The following is a 22631-nucleotide window of genomic DNA, read 5'->3' on the forward strand; positions in this document are numbered from 1 at the left end:
CAATATCACCTCAAACAAGGCTGATATGAAACAAAAACTGATTTTCAAAATTTCGTTTTTTTTTTCAAATATTTCGAAAACTAATCATGTTAGCCTTGATTTTTTAGAGGCATAAAGTTGGTCCCCTAATTATGCAACTTTGCCCCCATTTAAGCTACTTCGTATCTCTTACCGTTTCCGAGATCCCTGTAGTGAGAAGCAAATTTGTAACAGCCTGTATTGTGTTCGATAAAAAATGCAAAAGTTTTTTATGCATATAGTTTATTTTAAAACAACATTAGGGAAGTACATATTTTGTTCTAGTTTGCATTGCGGTACAATATATTGTCAAAAAAATACTTTTTTTTGTGTATATAATTTATTTTATAACAACATTAGGAAAATACATATTTTGTTCTATATTAAGTAATATCTGAAGTGTGAAGTTATAAATACAAATTAAGTTACATATACATATGAAAAAATTAAAGCTAATTTTTTAAATAAGAAAAGCTAATAATTTTTTATTTCAGATAAACTCAGTTCCATTAAATAATATAAATCTAGAGGTCATGAATACTGTGATGTAAAAAGAAATATAAATAACATTAATTTAAATCAACATTTATAGGTACACTGGCAAACATTTAACTAGTACATATTAACACGTCAAACTGAGTAGTTCAACTATAAGATAAAAAGGTACTTATAGTAGATAAACTAAATATTTCTATGTACAAACATTAGTATCAACACACAAACTTTATTTAATAACAACAAGTTCTCACTCTAACAAGACTAAAGTATTGCAGATTTTGTTCGTTGTAAGAGAAAAAGAAAACTAATCACAACGCTTGAAATATTATAAATTCTGTAGCACCATAGTTTTGAACTTGTCTATGAAGCACCAGAACAGAGATAGGAACGTGTTAAAGTTCAGAAATATTTTAACTACTGTACCCAAAACCTCGCTTGTGAATTTCATATTTATTAGAAAAGGTATAAACTGTGCTTTTATATAATCCCATCGTTCTTTCTAAATTCTAACAACGTTCCAATGCTATACAGTTCAACTAAGCTACACTTACTTAATTAACCCAGTTCCTTCCACCTGATTGCACAAAAAACCCGATTTTTATTATAGTCTCTGCTTTATTTATTATGTGCGGTCTTGTTAGGCCTGTTTCCTCATTTTATTTTCCATTTCCTGAAGATAACTGTATCGTTATCGATTGTCGTAAAGGTTTAAATTTATATTATCACAGAAGAAAATTAAAAGAATTTTTCCTTCCAATGTGTAAAGAAATTAATTTTCTACATTGGATGGATTGCAAATAAATATAAATATTATAAATATTTAGGTACGTACTTGCAAGAGCATGTTAGCAAAATTTGAATTTGTAAACTTAAAGTGCCTTTTATCATAAAATTTGAGCAAAGCAGGGCTGTATGGGTGTTTATCTTTTAAATGTAAGTAATGAACTTCCGGTTCATTAGTCGTGTGTCCACACTCTTCGCAGACGTATACCTTAGTTCTTCTTTCTTTATAAGCATATTGATGTTGTACACCATGTACTTTGAGGCAGTGGGACTCTAAAGAACATCTCTGAGTAAACGACTTTTCACAAAGGCTGCATTTATAAGGCCGTACTCCTAGAAAACATTTTATAATAAATTTAAAACATTCTGACGGTTTGTTTTAACTTTTTAAAATAATATACAGTGCTGGCCATACAACACAGAGAAAATAGTGCATAAGATGAGAACAGTGTTAGACAAAGAGCTAAATTTCTGCTGCCAAATTACGTCACTGGAATGGCGAGAACAGAGTCCGTTTTTTTCTGAAACTCGGAAACAGTGCAACGTTATTTCTCTCTTCTCATTAAAGAAAATTTCGTAATTGAGCATGGCCACCACTGTGTGTGTAAAAACATACTTGTTAATTTGTTAGAAAGTAGCCATTATTTTACAGGATTAAAATGTATTTACATGTACAGAGTGACTTGTTAATTTGTTAGAAAGTAGCCATTATTTTACAGGATTAAAATGTATTTACATGTACAGAGTGTCCCGAATTTTAACCATGAAAATTCAAGAAATATAAAAAGTTCATATAATGGCACTTTGCTCTATAAACATATTTTTTAAACCCCACAGTTTCCAAGGTACAGAATGTTAAATGTTAAAATGTTACAATTTACTCAAAAATCTTTAAAATTTCTGCATTTTGTCAATGAATCCACTGACAGCTTTTTTCAAAAACTTTGGCACCCATATCTTCGCAATCTTTGTTTAGAAGAAATTTAGAAATTCTTTTTTTGGTGAGGTTTCGAAAATAGCTTATTACAGCAAAGTGCCATTATTTAGACCTTCTTTATAGATTTTTGTGTGGTTAAAATTTTTAATGTCTATAAAATAATGGCTTTATTTTAATTTGATATTTCTAATTTGTTAATTTAATGTTTCTAATCTTATGTAAACTGTAAGTTTTAAAGTGAATGTGTTTGTTTTCTATATAAAAAATATTATATGCAATAATATTATAGGCCAACCAATAAAGATTTTTTGGCACACTTAAATATTACAACAAATTTCATGTATTTCCTTTTGAGAAATACTAGTAAATGAAAACCCAAGTGATTTCCAGAGCAAAGTCGTGAACAATTTTTTTTTAACAATAAAAACTGCAAAAAATGAAATTGTTTTGGTGTTTTTATGATATCTCAAAAAATAATGATTGAATCGTCTTGCTCTCAATAGGACCTTTGTAGAGAATAAAAAACCTATAAAATGGTTTTCTGTGCAACCCCATCGGTTCATTTTTTACAGAGAAAATACGGAAAAACCTCTAAAATAGACCTTTTTTCAAAAATTCATAACCCAGTCAAATTTGAAGATGGAAAAACAATCTTGCGGAAAATTACAGATAATAATATGTATTTTAATCGTGTGCAAGATGGTTTCTGTCCGATACATAGTTTTTGCACTATAAACAAATTTGGGTATTTTTTTACACACGGTGGCGATTGATCAAAAATGGTCCGATTTAAATTCTGAAAACGGCATCTGAAAATAGACGACAAAATCTCCAATTTGTATATCTCGGATTTTCACCTGGATGATGGGAAATATGCTAAAAATACCATTGAAAGTCGCCCGAAACGATCAAAAACAACTCGACTTACGAGCGTACTTTCGATCGTTTCGGGCAACTTTCAAGGGCATTTTTAGCATATTTCCCATCACCCAAGTGAAAATCCGAGATATACAAATTGGAGAATTTAAATCGGACCATTTTTGATAATGCAATTGTGCAAAAACTATGCATCGGACAGAAACCATCTTGCGTACGATTAAATTACATATTATTTCAGTCATTTTTCGTAAGATTGTATTTCCAGCTTTAAATTTGATGGAGGTATGAATTTTTGAAAAAAGGTCTATTTTAGAGGTTTTTCCGGATTTTCTCTGTAAAAAATTAACCGATCGGGTCACACAAAAAACCATTTTATAGGTTTTTTAATTCTCTACAAAAGTCCTATAGAGAATAAGACGATTCCACCATTATTTTTCAAGATATAAAAAAATAATAAAAATGTAATTTTTTGCAGTTTTTATTTGCTGTAGTATTTGAGTGTAAAAAGAGCCTCGTTTTTTGCTCTATTGGTTGGCCTATTAGGTAATAAGCAGTGACGGCTTTCAAAAATTAAAGTGATAATATTTTGATAATGAAGCGCCAGGCCTATATCGTTTTCTATGACATGATTTCTAGGCCTGCATAGAGAACTTCCATGATGAATAAATTTTGAACCAAGCAAATAAATTAAATTATGGGTAGCCCATATGGGGTAGCCTCAAAAAGAATTGCACCTATTTTTGCAAAATATTTTTTTTCATAATCAGCTGATTGATACAGTTGGTTTTTCACAAAATTTTAAGTTTTCATAAAGTTACAGTATTAGGGAGTTTGAAAAATGGAATATTAATATCAACTTGAAATTTAAATACCTGGATATCCCCATGAACATAAATAAGTTACGTTAAAAATATAAAAATCACCTATTTGCATCTATCAGTTGATTATGAAGAAAATATATATAATTTGCAAATATATGGGTGACCCTTTTCAAGATCTCAAGGTTGGCTACCCCTAATTTAATTTTTTATTTAGCAAATTTTGCTCACAATTTTTTATCATGGAAGATCGAACCATCACTGGAAATAAGTATATTACATTAAAAAATACTTTTTTCAGCAATAAGTAACAATATTTACCATAAAAGGTATTCATTTAAAATCTGCTAAAAGAAAGAGGAATTTTTTTAAATTCTTTCGTCTGCATGATAACATTTTCAACTCATTAGCACGTCAGGTATTATAGTATACATATCTGAAATTCTGTTGAATTCTGAAATTAGTATTGAAATTTTAAGTAATACATCTGAACTGTATAGTATCAAAAGAAATAATTTCATTTCATATACAATAATATATTACCTGTATGTGTTCTTGTGTGCCTCTTTAAGTCAAATGTGTCATTAAATCCTTTTCCGCAAAAGGTGCAAAGATATCTTTTCACATCCGAATGACATTTCATATGCCTGTTAAGGAGACGTTGCAAGGCAAATGTTTTGTTACAAATTCGACATGCAAAATTTGTCTGGCCATCTTCTGTCGTTATAGATGCTACCTTGCTTTTTTCATCTGACCTGCTCCCAGTTCGTACAGTCTCCTGGTTGGCCAGAGGATTTTTAATACCATGACCTCCATTAACGAATTCTAACTGTACTTCTGCCGGTAGCCCCAACTGTAAAAGAAACTGAAAATATAACAAATGACTTTGATGTTCAGGAAAGCAACATATTGATTCGGGCAGTGCTATAAGACATAAGTTTTTGTTAATACAGATAATATAAATATATACAAGTAAATAGAGCAAAAAGCACTACATACCTCTAAAGTAATATATTTAAGGTTATATTAACTATAAATCAAGTCAGTAGGTACTTGGTTTTTATGTTAAATGAAAGGGATTATTATTCAATTTTAGTACTCTATGTATCGATTTAAAAAAAATACTGACTAGATTTAGAGGTATATAACCTCTGTACATAAAAAAGGAAATTTGACTATCTATCACTATTTAATTTTTTAGTCTTGCTTGCCATAATCAACTTGATGCTTACCCTATGCAAAACATTTACCCTGCCCTGCAGGGTTGGCGGATCGCTGCTTGTACTATCACGGCGACCACTCACATTTGCTGGTGGGCTAATAGATGCTCTATCATTATGAGCTCCATCCAGGGAACAGCTTGTTGCTCCGGGCGACGGCAAAGACATAGTTGTTGGAGAATCTAAATCTAATGCGCTTCCATTGAAAGAGAGAGTGGGTGACAACATCTGCTGCTGATGCATTTGGGTCTGCAAGGTGTCATTATTTATCGATGATTGATAGGAGGGCAATGACTCTTGATACATCTTTGAAAATTGACTTTGGTTAAAGTTACCTCGATTCTCATAATTTCTATTTAACATTTGTTCGCTAAAGCCATCGATATTTTGATCAACTTGTTGCAATTGAGATTCTGGTGTGATAGCAGGTGACTGAATATTGCTTGTGATTATGTCTTCGTTATCATTTTCTTCGGTAGGAAGCCTTTGGAGAAATGTTGAAAGATCCGCCGCGTCTGATAGACTTTCCAATAAAGCATGTTCTGCCGAAGTGGAAAATGTTAATGTAGCTGTAAATTGTAGAGGATCCACAACTGAACCAGATACCATGTCGACCATCATTGATTCGTCATATCCAGAATAGCCTCCGGGGAGTAACTGATTCATAGGATCCATTTTAGACTCGTATAACTCTAAATCATTTTCATCTTTCATAACAATGCCGTAAGAAGCATTTTGTAGTGTGGAATATTGTTTTGGTGGACTCTGACCTCCATTCATACCTAGATTCGCCAAGTCCTGCCCTGTATCACAATCCATATGCTGATTTGATAAGATATAGTTTGAAGAAAAATTGCTGTTTGCATTGAAGTTGCTCCCATTATTGCCCCCTAAAATAGAAGGAACATTTGTATTTTCAAGTCATTATACTTATTCTAATTAATTAAACATATTTTACAATCTGCCACATAAATAATTTTAAAATGTGCTATACTAGGTGATCACTTTAGTGATGCATATTCTTCAATTAATTAAAAATTCTGGGCCATCACATGTTTTTACAATTTAACGCAATAATTTCAAAACTTGTTATACTTAAAAACCATAGCAAATAGAAAGACGGTTAAATGGGAAAAACTGTAAAATATTCTATTGCTAATTTGATTATGTTCACTGACAAGTTCACAGGTAAGTTTCAAAATTTAAACCAATCAATATTAATGATAAGATTTTGATGTCAATATTCAATATTTTTGTGATATATATCTGTATAAAATTATTGTATTACCTTTGAGCGATTCATAAAAAGGAGGCAAACTACCAGTAGGTGGACTACTAGGCCCATAATTTTGCCTTCCGTCTCTCCCTGGATTCATACCACCACCACCAGTTCCACTACCTATTGCTCCCCCTCCTCCACCTGAAGAACCAGCTGAAAAATTTATGGAACTTCCGCCACCAGAAGAAGTATTATTGGTCTGATTGCTTCCAGCTTGCCCTCCAGAAGAACCCCTGCCATGACCTGCAGCTGCCGACATAGTCACAGGGAATTTTCCTACAATAGATCTAACAGATATTAGAGGCTTATTGATTTTGGAGCAGTGACTTCTCCTTTGTTCTCGAATTCGCCTCTCTTCATCTTCATTCTCTGTTTCACCTTTCCTCTTAGGTATGTGATAATCGATAGGTTGGTCCTGCTCAGGTTCTTGTATAACCAACGGTGCAGGCAATCTTGTGTCTGTATCTTCATCTCTCTTTGTAGTTTTTGGAGTACGCTGTATGACTGAAAAGTGACGGACCGGTGCCAAATTTTGTGGTTTTGGTACATCATTTGAAGGTTTTTGAGCTGCAGGGATGGTGACTTTGTCTTGAGAAAATGCAGGGGGGTATTCTTTCCTTTCTGCCCTTGTCAACACATGGCCTCGACTTCCGTACGGAACGTCTCCACCAAGAATGGAGGATATAAAACGGCGTGGAAGGGTGTTGTCTTTTGACTTATTCGAGTCCTCAGGTGGCGGTGATTTTGATTTCAATAGATCTTCCGCTTTCTTTTCATTCTCTAAAAAAGAAACATAACATGAAATCGAGCTACTAATTGTATTACTTTGTATTACTTGTAGAATTGAACATGTCTCTTATATAAAGAGCTTTTATGTTCACTTTTTTATTCGCTATCGAAGATGTTTAAAATTTTATGGAGATGGTTAAATTTGTGAAATTTACGTTTCAAAGAGAAGTAAAAAATAACTTTATCAGTGTGAGACCATAATAATAATTAGTTTTCTTTATTACAAAAGAACTATGAGAAGTCCAATAATTTTACTTTAAAAAAAATAATGTTGGTGGAAAATTCACTGGCAAGACAATAAAAAATATGCTCTTAAGAATGTATTTTCTATTAGTTATCATTTCTATTTCTTGAAATAAATTAATATAAGCAATAACAAAGTTTTAAAGTTAGTTATAGTTGTATTTTTTTTATTTTAGAATCCAATAATTAATAAAATTTGTTATATTTATTACGATTTTACTAAATTCTCCAGCATACACCAATAGATGTTAAATTAACATATAATTTGGGATTCATAATCATTTGCCCACATAGAAATTCAAGGATGTACAATGAACTTGTTTTTTTAGCATGGGTAACGTTTGTGAATCTAAATGTTATAATGACGTTATATTGTATAAAAATACGTAGATGTATTTCTACAGACTGTTATTAAATGATTTTACTAATGAATTATAACTTTGTTACATACAACTAATACGTGGGACCAAATAAATGATTGATTAAATTTACTTTGACACAGAAGTGGTCTATTAAGATATAATCTCAAAAAAATTTAACAAAAAATTGGAATCATGTAGGAAATTAAAAAATTAACTGCAGCAAAAGTTAGTTCATATGGAAAGAGATATTTTTAGGATAAATTATTTTTTTTTTTTGGATTAAGAAAAACAATTCTTGTTTTATAAATGTAGGCATTATTACTCGTTTCTTAAAACCAATAATAGACTATCAAATACCCATAACAATAATTTTTTAGATTTAGATCTGCAATTTTGGCTAAAATGAAATTGAATAATCAGTGTAGTATATGAGTTAATCTTTAAAAGGTAAAATTAAGAAAACATTTTGATGGGTAAGAGATTGCCAAAAGGGACAAAAGAACCACCAGATCGACTACACCTATTTCTACAAAAAGAAAAAAAAAGTCCCCCACAGATAAAAATCCGCTTTATGTCTGCCGAAGCGTTTAAATGTTGTTTTATACCAAAACAACAAATGTATAACAAAAATCAATAATTTATGAGACGGTTTAAATAAAACCATTTGGAAAAAAAATTAAGGTAGACACATTTTTATTCAGTGATAATTGATGAACGACAAACATGTTAGGGTTAACGATCTTAATTATCTTTCACAATTAATTAAATTAGTCGAAATTTATATTTGGAATTCAAGGTAATATCAAAAAAGTAAAGGGTAAGCCAAATAACTTTCAACCTTATTACCTCGCTTATTTATAATTATATAAATTTATTACTTTTTATTTATTTCGACAATTAGAGGTAAATAGGACAAAAAGTTTGTTTTAAATCAGTCCTCCTTTACCGAGATACAGGGTGTTAAATGTACGCCTGAAAAACCTCATTTTATTTTATAACTTTGGAAAGCTGTAGTTGGTTTGCATAAAATTTGGTAACATGCTCAAGTTCATTATCTGCAACATACTGGTTATGAAAAATCTAATGAGCGTAGCTAAAGGATTATCTGCCTTTAAAAAATATATGTGTCATCTTCTCAATGCTAAATTCTAAAAAAAAACAACATAAAAAGGTACTCTGATCTCATTTCGATTTAACTAACCAGTTTTAAGATAAATTCGTCACATCTTCATAGTATTACTACCTGAAAACAATATTTGTTTATTTTTTTGCGAAATCGATGATAATCACTAATTTTAGCATAATATTGTATTTAAAATGCTGCAAATATAAAACGATAGAAGCAGTGGCAATATCTTATAATACTGGAAGCATTTACAATCTGTCTGATTAAAACAACTTGCTGTGAGTTATACTTCTCGTAGAACTAAATTTACTATAGTTGGCTATGAAAAAACATTCAAAGATTCATTAATAGTACTTGGTACATTACAACAAATTATTTGTCTATCATTTATTATTTCTAAAGTATTACTAATCTTTTCTTCGTTTCATTGCTAACAAAAAAAATAGCATTAATAGTGTGATAACTAGGTGTCAAAAATGAGCTTCCTCTTCTTAATTTAATATTTTCTTATTTATTTTATTTGTTCCACAGTTTATTTAAATAACAAATACAGAATGGGAACAATAATAAATTTTAAATTAAAATCCCCAAAAAAGTACCAATACAATGAAAAAAATCAGCAAATCTAAATTACATACAATGAAATATAATGTAAGAACAGATGGTTTTAAGGTCTCCAATTGTAGAGTAAAATACATATTATATCAAGCTGGTTCTGCACAAGATATATGCTCACAGATAAAATGTGAAGGTGAACATTTCAAAACGTTTGTTTATGGTGCCGGCAAATAAAAAACATTAAAATTACGCGTATTACGTTTAGAAAATTTACAATGTTTAAAGTATTAGGGGCATCTATAAGGTTCTAAATTGTTTTGAGATCTTGTAGATTATTAAAAGAAAATTTATTCCTGTTGTACCTACTATTCCAACCGTAGGATATGCCGTATTTAATCTAAAAGATGGAAATTTTAAGTAACAAACGACTGCAGTTATACAAACACTTGGCCTTGAAACTTTTGTTTTTAAGATGCAGAATGTTGATGTTAAAATAATGTCTCTAAATATATTCTAAACAAATCATATACAATATAAAGTGAAAAAATTAAGTTTCAGTTCAAATCAATGGCGAAGGTAAAATAATTCTAAATATGGACATATAGCTTGGTGTCTACGTTTAAAAAATATATACACCTGCAGTTTGATCACCATATCTTCTACCTTTCATTTGTGTTTCTGTTGAAGCAATTGAACCATTGGATGTACCTACGTTTTACTTTCTCGGTATCTCTTCAAATAAGCTAGGCTATGAATTGTAAGACAGTTACTTGGCTCACCCTATATATGTATGAAAATATTTATATGGCGACTGCCTGTCTCCCCCTGAGGTCGATCCTGCTTTTTATTGTTCACGAATCGTTGAGATCCGGCCATTAATTACAACTTATTCAAAATTTTTGTCGCGCTTGTCGCTGAATACACACGATGCAATGGTTAGTTTAAACGATATTATAATTCGTTCGATGACCCAGGAAAAAGTAGTTGTTTTTAATCAGGTAAACCTTGAAAATATAATCTGAATTGCTGTATATTTTACAGAATCCGTTACCAAATTTACATTTAATATTAATTGATTGGACAAATAAATTCATGAATACGCTGGAAACACCTGATGACATAATGTCGGACAGATTTTTGAAGGTAAATAATGGGTGACATTAACTTATAAAACTAGAAATGAAATCATAAAATCATAACGAGGTGTTCACGAAATACCAGTGAAGTCGTTTGAATATTCATGTTTAATAGGAACATTTTTTAAGTAAGTTCAACATTCAGAATAAATTCAATATCATTTGGAAAGTATAAATTTTATTTGTGATAGGTACTTATTACTGTTAATCTCAAAATATCTTTCTCGTGTGAGATTATCTATGTTTATGGCAAATAAGGCACACCTACAAATATTCTAAGATTCAAATACTTCGGGTTATTCTTATTTCGTCTCTTCTCATAGTCTAGTGTTTAAAGATAGTTTTTTGGAAATGAAGGCAGAGAGGAGGTAAAATGTAAATCATGTCTCCAAATTAAATCTTATATCAATTTTACCGCATTCATAAAGTGTTTCTATTCTTTCCCACAAAAAAATTATAGATCTATAGAAATTTCCATCGTAATTGATTCAATGGTTGTAGAAACATTACAAAATTCATGATTAGTGAATGAAAAAAAATAAATGTGATGTTCTCATTTTTATGAATAGATACGTATTATGCAGTTTATATAAAAATATATGTCTGCAGTCTGTGTATACGAATAGCAGATAATTTAAAAAAATAACTAGGAGAAAAGGCATTTTCACATTGACCTTGACCTGGAAGCCGTATGAGATAACTAAAGTGGATAACTCTGTCATAACAAAGTAGAGAAAGCTTTAAGAATGAACACTTTCTATTTATAATTGCGTAAAGTTTTATTACGCAATTGTACCCTTGAACTTGTAACAATCTATGTACAGAGTGGATCAGTTTCAATAGAATTTCATGGTATTTCAAAATCTACCAAAGACAGAAAGAAACAGGTGACATGTTCTCGAGCTCGATTTTGAAACAAATTCAGCTGCTGAAGCTGATGATTTGATGTCTTCATTTGTTTTCAAATTATAGAATGATATTCTTTCTCTTAACATTTTCGCCTACTTTTGTATTACTGCTATTAAATAAGTTAGAATTAAAGTATAAACTTCCCCATATTTCGACATAGAATCAATTGATACTACTTTTTAAATAAATTTTATGGTTATGGATTTATTATTATTTTTTTTTTATGGGAATCATTGTTGGCTATGGTTTAGATATTGTATTGAGATTTGGTTTTGCTCCAGTTAGTAGCATATATTCTATCGTAGCCTTACTGTTAGTCCAGCCCCTAGATAAATGATACTGGTCCAGCCACACTGGAACTAAATCGTTTAATTTTGCGTCAAAAGGATCAGTTAGAGTGTTGAACTCAAACTTGTTTTTGTCTAATCAGAAGTATTTTGGAATTGACAGAGTATGCCCTTTTGTCGTTCTTATAAACTTGTGATGTCTATGCAAAGACAATAAACCTAACGTAAACCAAAGGCATAAAAAGAAACTATACTCCAAATTAAGTAACTGCAAACAAACAGGTCACACGGGACAAATTGTTGTATTCAGGAATATTTCAAGGCAAACTGTATTTGGATACACAGTCGGACTATAAACACAGACAACGGCTATCTGTCTAGAATATCTTATACTTTATATGTGTATATAAAAAAAAAACAGAGAATGATCTTTTTAATAAAATATTGAACGAATTTATATCCATTATCAATGAGGTGGTATTAAAGTATTATAAAACACCTTTTATAATAAGATATTAGGAATATTGAAGGATCATAGATCTTAGCAAAAGTTTTAGACAAAAATGTTACCTTTGTTTTTTTTATTATGAAGAGGAAACAGTTTGTGACAATGTCGCTATTTCACCTTGTAGAAAAGATTAAAGAATTGTGTGCAAACTGCAATTCAAAAAATATATTTTCATGTAAAATCTATAATTATTTTCATTTTCTTTTATATTACGTATAACTCAGGATTATAAAAAATTGATAAACATGGACAGTGATTGACAATTCTTCCTAGGATGTACATAGAAGTACCTAGACTACCCGAATTAATATTAGGCAAAAAAAATAATAACATGCCTCTGAAACAAATTAATACAGGGTGATTCACAACTTATCCAAAAAAAAATTGGGAATAGATGCGACATGAGAAATGGAGTCAATATTGTAAAAAGGTGGACAAAATTTTGAATAGTTGTTGTTACATCAGGTATGTCAAATTATTTTATTATTTAAAACCACAAATAAATTTGAACAAAATCAGTTGAGTTTGCTGATATAAAATAAGTGCTATAAAATTTATTCTTTTCCTTGCGAAATTCTTTCAAGTTTTTGCCTGTTTTTATCACTGTCGCTGTGACGGTCGCATTGCGCCAGGTCAGGTTTTACAGTGGACCAGTTTCCAGTGCCGTGCAGAAGTGTATTTTTAAATAATTTTCGAATTGCCCTTTTTGATATTTTCTTTACAAAATTGTATTTGTAAGAGTCCCCTGTACATCCAGAATTTTTTTTGGATAAGTTCTGAATCACCCTGTGTATTGTATAATGATTATGGTGTACAAAATCTGGATAAATAAAATCATAAGCTCCCTTAAACCTATGTCAAATGAAGTGGAAAATTATATATTACCTCCTCATAAATGAATTAGGCTTTCTATTACCACATTTAGCTTAGTAACAGTTTAACTTTGACTTAAATGTTAACAAAAACATTTATATAGCCTGTACACTTAGTATTAGTAACAAATTGCACGTTACAATCATGTAGGTATGTCATATTCTACAACTTGAATCGTGTAACGTCTATTGTCCTCAATTATTACTGTGTGTTTAAATATTTTAAAATATATACGGTATTCCTAAATTATCTTTCAATATTTTCAAGGTCACTATCATCATTATAAATTAAGTTCTATATAAACTTTTATTAAGACAGATTAGTTATCATATCACATAAGGATAAGGTAGATATCTCTTTTAATTATCTTAAAAGTCTTTTGAGATATCTAAATTTAAGAAAATCAAACACCTGTCTATGGTAATTAAATTTGAAAAATATTTACAATTGTATTTATTACCTAAAGAAAATTTAAAATAAATTGATGGTGAATACTGAAAGAACAAATTTAAATCAAGAGGTTGCTTTATTCAAAAGCAACACTGACTAAAAAAAATATAGAAAATTGTCAACATATTGATTTTTTTTTTTCATTTAATACTATTAGAATAAATTATAAAAATTGATAAAAATGAAATGAAATAATTACTACAAGCAGATGTTCGGATTTTTTCGCACTTAATGTTATTAAGCAATATAATTTTGTCTAAAAAATTTATTATGCAAAAATATTGCGGTTTATACAAGCAAATAATGAAAACAGGTCTGCATCTAATCTATGCCAGTATTACCTACTTATTGTTAGACAAATTTAAAAAGCAAATAAGAGTAGGTATTGTTTGATTTGGACACTCGTCATTGAAGAATAATTGTTTTTAATAGAAATGTAACTGTGTCAATCAATAATTCAGTTCCATGTTAATGTTCTATTATTAATATCCCATATGTGGTAGGTAGGTGCTATCTTATCGAGGATTACTTAAATATTCTGTTAATACTGCATATGCAGATGAATAAGTGAGGTTACCAAAAGTTTATTTGAATTTGATTTTGCCGTCAGAATATCATAAACCATATTGTTCCGAATATACAGGGTGCTGCAAAGTTGCACCGACAGAATTGTACAGATGATGAATTTAAGTCCACAATTTAGGTTCTGAAATTCAAGATGCTCGCAAAATTAATTTGAAAAACTATGAATACCTGGGCTCCTCGTAGCTCGCTCCTATACACCTGTAAAGTGTTTGCAGCGGTGGTCATGGTTACCGTCGCGCAGTAGTGAAAGATGGAGTGGGAGTAGCATATATATACTATGCAGTTCGGGAACCAAATACCTAGTAGCTATTCACTACTTTTTTTCTTATTAAACGTAATTTGTTACTTACGTATTACTTCTTGTGTGTTTTTTTAAAAGATTGTAGAAGTTTAAACTGATCGGAAAGACAGACTAACAGTAATGCTATCTATTGAAAATCAATGGTGCGAGAAATACCAAACTTTAATGGAAAAGTAATTGCAAAGTTTATTTCGAACAAAAGCAGAAGAATGGACTTTCAGTATTAAAAATAATGTTGAACACATTTCTCTATATTTAAATGGTACTTAAAACAAAACAGCCAAATTATATTTAATTTTTTTTTTTTTCAATACTTTGTACCTAAATTTTTCCGCCCTCCTTGCTATGGAAGTGAAGAGCCGCCACTGCCTTCTAATCTTCAAATCATTCAAAGAATCGTTACTAAAAGTGTCGATATACTTAATTAACACCCTGTACAATGTATCCTTCCATTACATATTCTTGATGCATGAGGAAACCTTGACTGAACGTTGTCCATTTCTGTCTCGCAAAAAAAACTCTTCCAAGCATTACGATTCCAAGGTTAGCTTTTAATTTAGAAGGAACAATGCCCTATTATACTCACCCGTCATTTACCTGTATTTAATACGGTTCCTCAAGATCTGACAAGGCTTAGAATCCTCCAATAGGCAACATCACATCGCAATACGCAATTTTAAACCGATGTCGGAGCGTTAGCCAATTCAAGGCTAAACTTGTTAGTATATTGAAGAGTGTGAAACTTAAAAATTCGTAACTGTAACTATGATGTCATGTGTCTACCTACGTATTCTGTTGAAATGTTCCGATATTCGTACGTTTTGACTATCAGACCGCACTAAATGACCAGAACAAGAACAAGTTGCTTGACAATTTAAAACTGATCACTTAAATTCGTAAAATTATGACAAGTGCAATAATTAAAATTTTTATAACGCCAAACTGTTGATTTCCTAAGGAAAACTTTTACCTATAAAATCAGGTGTTTTTGAAATTACCATATACTTCTTGAGACGATTTTATTCAAGAATTTCGAAAAATTGAATTAATAGGTAGTGAAAAATGTTACTTGATTACCGTGGAATTGAATGTTATGTCAAAAGAAATAATAATTAAAAGTCAAAATTTATTTATTACATTTCTAAACGGTTCTGTAAACTCTAAAGGATAATACAAAAAAAGGTATACTTGTCGAAACTCGGTAGCATGTACCATTTTCGAGAAAAATGAAGTTGCATTTTGTAAACTACTACACTACCATTACTAAAATAAACAATTGTTGAATGGACTGAATTGTTGATGGACAAAAATGCTTAAAAAAAGTGATAAAAACAGAAAAATATTAGGAAAGAGACTCGGAGACATACAGAACAAAACAGCTCCACAATTAAATAAATGTGCAAACTCGAAATACTACAGTAGATACTGAAATTGTCCCCCATTTCCTTCTATGCAACTTCATTTTTCTCGAAAATGGTACATGCTACCGAATTTCGACAAGTATACCTTTTTTTTGTAGTATGCTTTGAAGTTTACAGACTCGTTTAGAAATGTAATAAATTTTGATTTTTAACATATTTTTTCTTCGATTGTTCCCCTCCAATTACCTGTATCGGCGACACATGCTTTTCAAAAAAAAACTGTTGGCACATTATTCTTAACGCACATTTGATGTTTACTCGTGTACAAATTTTGACATTTTTATCTTTAGCCAATTTAAAAATAATTAAGGAAAACCATTTGGAAAGTAACAACTTCAACACACTGTATCTCGAAAACAGGGCGTCTAAGAAAAAAACTTTACATGAACTACCCCTATTATTTTTCAATGAGGAACTTGCACACAATTTTTTTTAAAACATGAACGGGACACCCTGTATTTATAAATGAATTTTATTTAATAGGTTAATACAACGAAATAACTAAGTCTGGGCAAGATTCATATACGAAATATAATAAAAAAAAAGACGAATAAAATTTTAAAAATATATGGACATAATGTAACATCATCATAAGACATGAGTAAATAAAAATAACAGAAAATCTTGAAGTTAAGTTTAACGAAGCTTTACGTAAAATATTAATTTTTAAATAAGAAAAAGGGTTGTTTCTCTAAAAGGAAGTGTACGGTTATGTTTGCAATTTAATGGCACTTCAAAAACTAATTTCTAAGATTTTCGTTATTTTTTGTAATTCTGCAACAATGTTAAATTATATTTACATATTTTTTTATATTTAATTTGTATTTATTTGTTAATATTTTTATACATCAAACTTATTCAAAATCAGTTAAGTATTTCTTTCTGATCATTCATACAATTCTATTGAAAAACTGAAGTTTCTGTTGTGAAAATTTACATCAAAATCTCTAAATTCATGAAAACTTTAAAGAAATAAAACATTTTTATTAATATGTGGCTGGTATACAGTGTGTCCAAGGTAAGGATGGGATAGCATTAGGATCTAGGAAACGGTAAGAGATACAGGGTGACTCAAATTAGAAAAAGGTTTTTTTAAACCTAACAATATGCCGGTTAGAAAGTTTTAAAATTCCAGAGATATCCGGAAAACCCCGATATTTTGTGCTGTATTGACTTTTACACTGTTATGACTTCCACCAATAGATATTTTGAAAGCGTTCAGAACCGTAGTCAGGAAAAATTTTAAATGATAGCTAACAAACTAAAAACCTTTTTAAGCGATTACAATAGGTAGTAATATCATCTAATTCAGAATTAAAAATGACTTTAAATTTTGTCATAAAAATTGCAGCGACGTATTTAAAAAAATTAACCTGATAATGGCCCCTCGAAGACGAAACGTCGGATTGCAAAAATGTTGACACCATTGGATAGATCGTCAAAGTGGCACTGTAAATATGCAATTTATTTTAAAATTCGTTTTCATATAGTCAGAAAAAAATAAAACGATTTTACAAAATTTCGGGGTTTTACGGATATCTCCGCAACTACCCGGAATTTTAAAACTTTCTAAACGGTATATTGTTAGGTATAAAAAACATGACTTTTTCTAATTTGTGTCACCCCGTATCTCTTACCGTTTCTTACCGTAGATCCTAATGCTATCCCAGCAGTATCTTGGACACACTGTATAGATATTGCTGTATCAAATTTCGTGAAGCTATCGTTATACGTTCTTGAAATTTTAAGAAAATGTTTTTTTTATTGAATTACCATATCCCGAAAACAGGACGTTTTCTGGCCAAAGTTAATGTAAACTTAGTAAAACTAAGCAGAAAATTTTGTGGGCACCCACGAAGAAGTGCATAATTTTTATTTTATAGAAAATTATGTCAATGTAAAAAATAGTAGGTACCTAAGTCTATTAAGAGTGTCGATTATATCATAACTTGGACACCGATGACGTCACAATAAATTGAGGTATCAAAAACAGGTTCTAAATCCATTGATAGATTCCCGTTTACTAACGTTTCGTAAACAATTCTAAATCTTATATCTTCTATCGAAAATTTAAAAAATTTTTACCAAGCTAAGGTAAAATGTATAAAATCAAATTAAAACGTTATTTTTATACACATTCAAATACAACAGCTGTCAAATACCACAATGACAGCACAATAATGATGGCTCCTTTCAAACAACACAATTTTTGTTTAATTTCCAAGACCTACTATTGCAATGTCTTTTAATTCCTGCCGACTGCAGATTATTTTCATTGCTTTTGCTGATTGTTCTAAAACGGCTACTCCATTTTATTTAGAATTTGAAAATTTGTCAAACTATGTTAAAAAAATACGGTGTTGCCATTTAAAAAAATATTGTTTTAGTAGCTACTGAAAAAATCTGGCAACACCGGAAAACATTTGTAAATTTTTATTAGTCAGGTTATTTGCTGCAACTTTGCATTGGAAGTACTAGTCTATCACTTCAAAAAAGTTGGCCTATGTCAGGTTTTAAAATTACACTGTATATTAAATAAAATAAATTAAACAAAATATGATAAATGCCATGTTACACTAATGGGCCATTGTCCATAGTTCTAAAACACCCTCTTGCCCATTCTGGTATGTATCTATGCGTTAAACTAAATTATGTAAGCTTTATTATAAAACATACTTTAACTAAAAGGTTAATTACGGTAAATGTTCAATTCCTGCTAAATGTAAATGTACTTTAAAAGCCAAGGTTAAAATCGTTTAATTAATAAATCATATAAACAAGTTATGCATGTTTGTAAGATATATAAAATGCAAAATGCAGGATAAGTGTTCTGACTTTTCCTGCAGCAAGAAGCAAGAGTAAACTTCTATTTATATAAATGAATTTTTGACGTTGTTTTCCTTCAAAACCACACATACATGGCGTTACTGAAATTATATAATTCGATACATGTGCTTTTAGTTAAGTATGTATTTTTTACTTTAATGGAGTTCTAGACACATATACAGTGTGTGCCTGTTTTGTTAATCAGACTTTGGGAGCGGATAGAACAACCAAAAACAATGGCGCTTTATTCTAAAAATATTTAGTGTAATAAAGATATTTGAACTAAATTTGCTTTTTGTTATATTGGGTCAAGTGTCCATAAAATACTAGAATATCAAAACCCTTGCGTAACCAGTGGTGACGATAGTAGGAGACAACGTTATTAAAACATCATAGTTTCGATGTCACTAAATATTTTATAAATTCGATAGTTCGTTTAATTCCCAATTGTATTTCAAATAAAAAATATTCCTTCATTATATTCGAAAAATTAATTATTTCCCATTTATATATTTTCTTATCTTAAAAAGTTTTCTACATAGTTTAATAAATCGAAAATAATGCTAAAACTGATTCACAAAAAAGAATATTGGATTTTTTAATTACAAATACAATTTTAAATACAAGTAATCATTAAGTCCAGAAAATTCGGTCGTGTAGAAAGTTCTTACACTTTGAAAATTTTAAAATATTTTTAAAATAATATCTGGAAAAAAACATATACATGATGTATATGTTTTTTGTGGAACTAACAGTTTTAAAATTTATTCATATATGCGGCAGGCTTATTTTGGACAAAAAAAAATAAAATGAAGGTGATACGTTTTCTTTAAAATACAATTATAGCGTCGAAATCCGGACATTCTTAATGACGGTATGTCCCAGTATCTCCGCCACTGATACGCAAGAGACTTGCATCATTTTAATTAATCTTCTATTATTTCACCTAAATAAAATTTTTGAAAATAACGCGGAATTTAAACAATCTTTTCGAGACATAGGAAAAGGTTGATACATCGAAATTAATTTATAAGACAAAGTATCATAATTTTTTAGTGTCCTGTATGTTCCTAAAGCATGATAGCTCAAAAATGGGACATCCTGTATACCTTCCTACCCGATTTATGACAGTCTAAGCTATCATGTTAACAGTATTCCGAAAGAAATGAGTTTTAAAGAATTAACGTCTCTAAGTATATTATATAATTGGAAAACGATAAATTTTTTATACTACGTCCCGATAAATATTTTCGAATTTGTTGCATTATAAAAACACTACTGAATAATTATTGTGCCCACCATATATTGTTTTATTTCAACACGTCTTCTGACGGTACCTACTGATTTATTGGCAGCTACCAAACTTGTATAGCTCCAAAACAATAACTGGAAACTGAATCAGCTCATACTTGCAACCATTTTTGATAACCTGTAGTGGTTTGTAACGTGGAATTTTTAGTTCCGGGCAACAACAATAGTGGCGCCACTTTAGAAGTCATCACGTCAGCGCTCTGAAAATGTCGGTATGCTTGAATGCTATTTTGTAAGCGAAAAAATAAAGGAGGTAACTTTAATATGGTCAATTCTCAAAATTTATCTTTGAGTCTATGTGTGACATCTTTCATTTTTTAAATTCATTCAAGAAGATTGTAGCTGCACTTTTAACAAGTGTGGATATCGTTTAAAAACATCTTTGAACGTGGTTTCATTTTCAAACTATGACTACATATGTTAGTAATGTCACTGTTATAATATTATTTAGTTGATCACATAATAGAGATAGGTAGTTTCTTTTTCTGAATTATTACTTATATCTGGATTCTCAATACTCAGCCAGTATTTGTCTTTTCCTACATTTGATGTTTTCAGTTAAATTCGTCTGTTGAAGTTGTCATAGTCATTTATTTCATTATGATTTGTTGTTGCGTCTGATTTGTAATAATAGTACATTTTTCTCTAAACTTTATTTATACAGAAACAGAATATTCATGGTACAAATTTAGGATATAATTGTTATCGATGGAAAGAACAAGATTTTATTTATATCAATGCTTTCAAGAGCAAATCGACTTCTGACTAAAATATTTTCTAGAAAAATCATTTAACTGATAATTATCGCTAATACTATTATTTATTATAAACGCTTGCAAATCACCTACTTTTATTTAATCCAAATAAGTTGTTAACATCACTTTTAAACGTTATTATATCAGTTTTCTTTAATAAATACGAACTTTGTCTATATATCTCATAAAACAGTTTTTAAGTAGCTATTGTAGATAAGTATTGCGGAAAGATAAATTCTGATACCGATTTAAAATTTATATTATTTATAGGTAGGTGTATTTTTCAAATTTATAAAAAAATATAAGTAGGTATCTATTTTTGATAGAGCATTTAAGTTAATAAGTGCAACCATCGTAAAATAGCACACTATGAGTAATATGTTTGTCATTAGGAGATGTTAGAAAGGTACCGTTACTTTACAGGCAGTTAACGTTTCATATTTCATAGTGTCTTGACAAAAACTAAATTCGTTTATAATATTTTTTACATTAGGAAGAGTTACTGTCATTAATTATAAGTACCTGTATGCAGGATACATTCTCTGGTATAGTTAAATACAGCAACAAAAAAAAAAGCAAAACAATTATCCGTATCTTATATCAATTTGACAAAAACTGTGTATGCACTTTGATCGTTTATTTGGGTTACTTGTCTATCCGCTAGTTCAAGTCTCCACACCACAACGAAAAATGTAAAGATTAAAGAATTAAGAGAAATAAAATCTCTTTATTTTTGTTTTGCTACGTACGTACCTACCTACGTTTATATTAATATTGTTTTTATACACCACCCGATCTCCATTCCTAAAACGTAAAAACCGTACAGCCTGTGGGTATAAACAAAGACTGCGATAAATAACATACACGAGCTTTGAAAAATAAATGGACAGACAACCCACACAATGAATTGGATTTCAAATAACTGCAAATTTGGAAATGTGTCATATTTCTGTAGTTTGAGTACTATTTTTAAAAATAGTAAATGATTTTTGTTTAAGTATTTTTTATTTGGATTTGGATAAGATACGTAAACGGTTTGCATTGTCTTGCACAATTTAGGAACAGTATTGAGGATATATCTGAAGCTTCTCTTAATATACGCATGTATTAATTATGTCCTTACCGTCTTTTTTCTGTACGATCAGCGACAAGGGTTGTGAATCCCCAAGAATGCATCCGAGTTCGCTTTTCGCGTTTGTTGCGTTCTGGGACTCGTTAAGCCTTAGCTGCTGTTGATGTAGACGGTTTTTGATCAGGAATATTTTTGGCATTTTGGTTTAACGAATTGTCAAATACCACTGATACACTGAATCCTTTCATGTAAAGTGTCACTGTGTCACTTCACTAACATCACGTGGGTGAACAAATACACAGTTCCATTAGTTTTCAACACTGTCGAGTTTAGTTAAGTCCTTAGAGGATGTAATTTTATGTACAGTACTGTTAATTCACGTGTCTGCTCCAATGAAGTCCTTGTGAAGACTGATGACCGCTAGAAGTTCCAACGATGTGAACCGTTGTGTGTACCCCTGACCCCCCTGGCCCCTTCACCGTTGTGAACTTGTGGAGGTTACCTATTCGAACTCGCTTGGCATTGGATAATAGTGGGGGTACCTGTGTGTGTTTGCAATACCAAATGAACACCATGGAGTACCTGTCTGTACACTGTTTTCATGCTTTTGACTGATCATTTTGTTGCTCGAATCTGATTTGCTTATGCGGAGTTATTGTTGGCCGGCGTTAAATACGTGTAGGTTAT

The 22631-nt window shown here is 30.4% G+C and overlaps 1 protein-coding gene across 2 annotated transcripts; it reads right to left on the minus strand.

Annotated features, from left to right (window-relative positions):
* Positions 1-204: 204 nt before the first annotated feature.
* LOC108912210 (transcriptional regulator ovo-like) lies at positions 205-22361 on the minus strand. Of its 2 annotated transcripts, none has more exons than XM_018717398.1 (5): positions 21996-22361; positions 6442-7212; positions 5238-6043; positions 4477-4786; positions 205-1632 (listed from the first exon to the last, which is right to left on the minus strand). In XM_018717398.1, exons 1-5 carry the CDS (start codon positions 22141-22143, stop codon positions 1337-1339), a joined length of 2331 nt encoding a protein of 776 aa, XP_018572914.1. In that variant the 5' UTR covers positions 22144-22361; the 3' UTR covers positions 205-1336. The 2 variants fall into 2 exon arrangements, with proteins under 2 accessions (XP_018572914.1, XP_018572909.1); XM_018717393.1 differs by having other exon boundaries at positions 5166-6043.
* Between the last annotated feature and the right edge of the window lie 270 nt (positions 22362-22631).

This window comes from Anoplophora glabripennis, unplaced genomic scaffold, assembly GCF_000390285.2.
Source record: "Anoplophora glabripennis isolate ALB-LARVAE unplaced genomic scaffold, Agla_2.0 scaffold6, whole genome shotgun sequence".
Taxonomy (NCBI): Eukaryota; Metazoa; Arthropoda; class Insecta; order Coleoptera; family Cerambycidae; genus Anoplophora; species Anoplophora glabripennis.

Excerpts from the sequence above, each read along its gene's own strand:
- LOC108912210 (XM_018717393.1), bottom strand. The coding sequence starts at position 22,143 with ATGCCAAAAATATTCCTGATCAAAAACCGTCTACATCAACAGCAGCTA. Across the intron at positions 4,787-5,165 it reads GGGTAAATGTTTTGCATAGG|TTGGGGCTACCGGCAGAAGT; the intron begins GTAAGCATCAAG and ends TTTCTTTTACAG. Across the intron at positions 1,633-4,476 it reads GCACACAAGAACACATACAG|GAGTACGGCCTTATAAATGC; the intron begins GTAATATATTAT and ends AATGTTTTCTAG.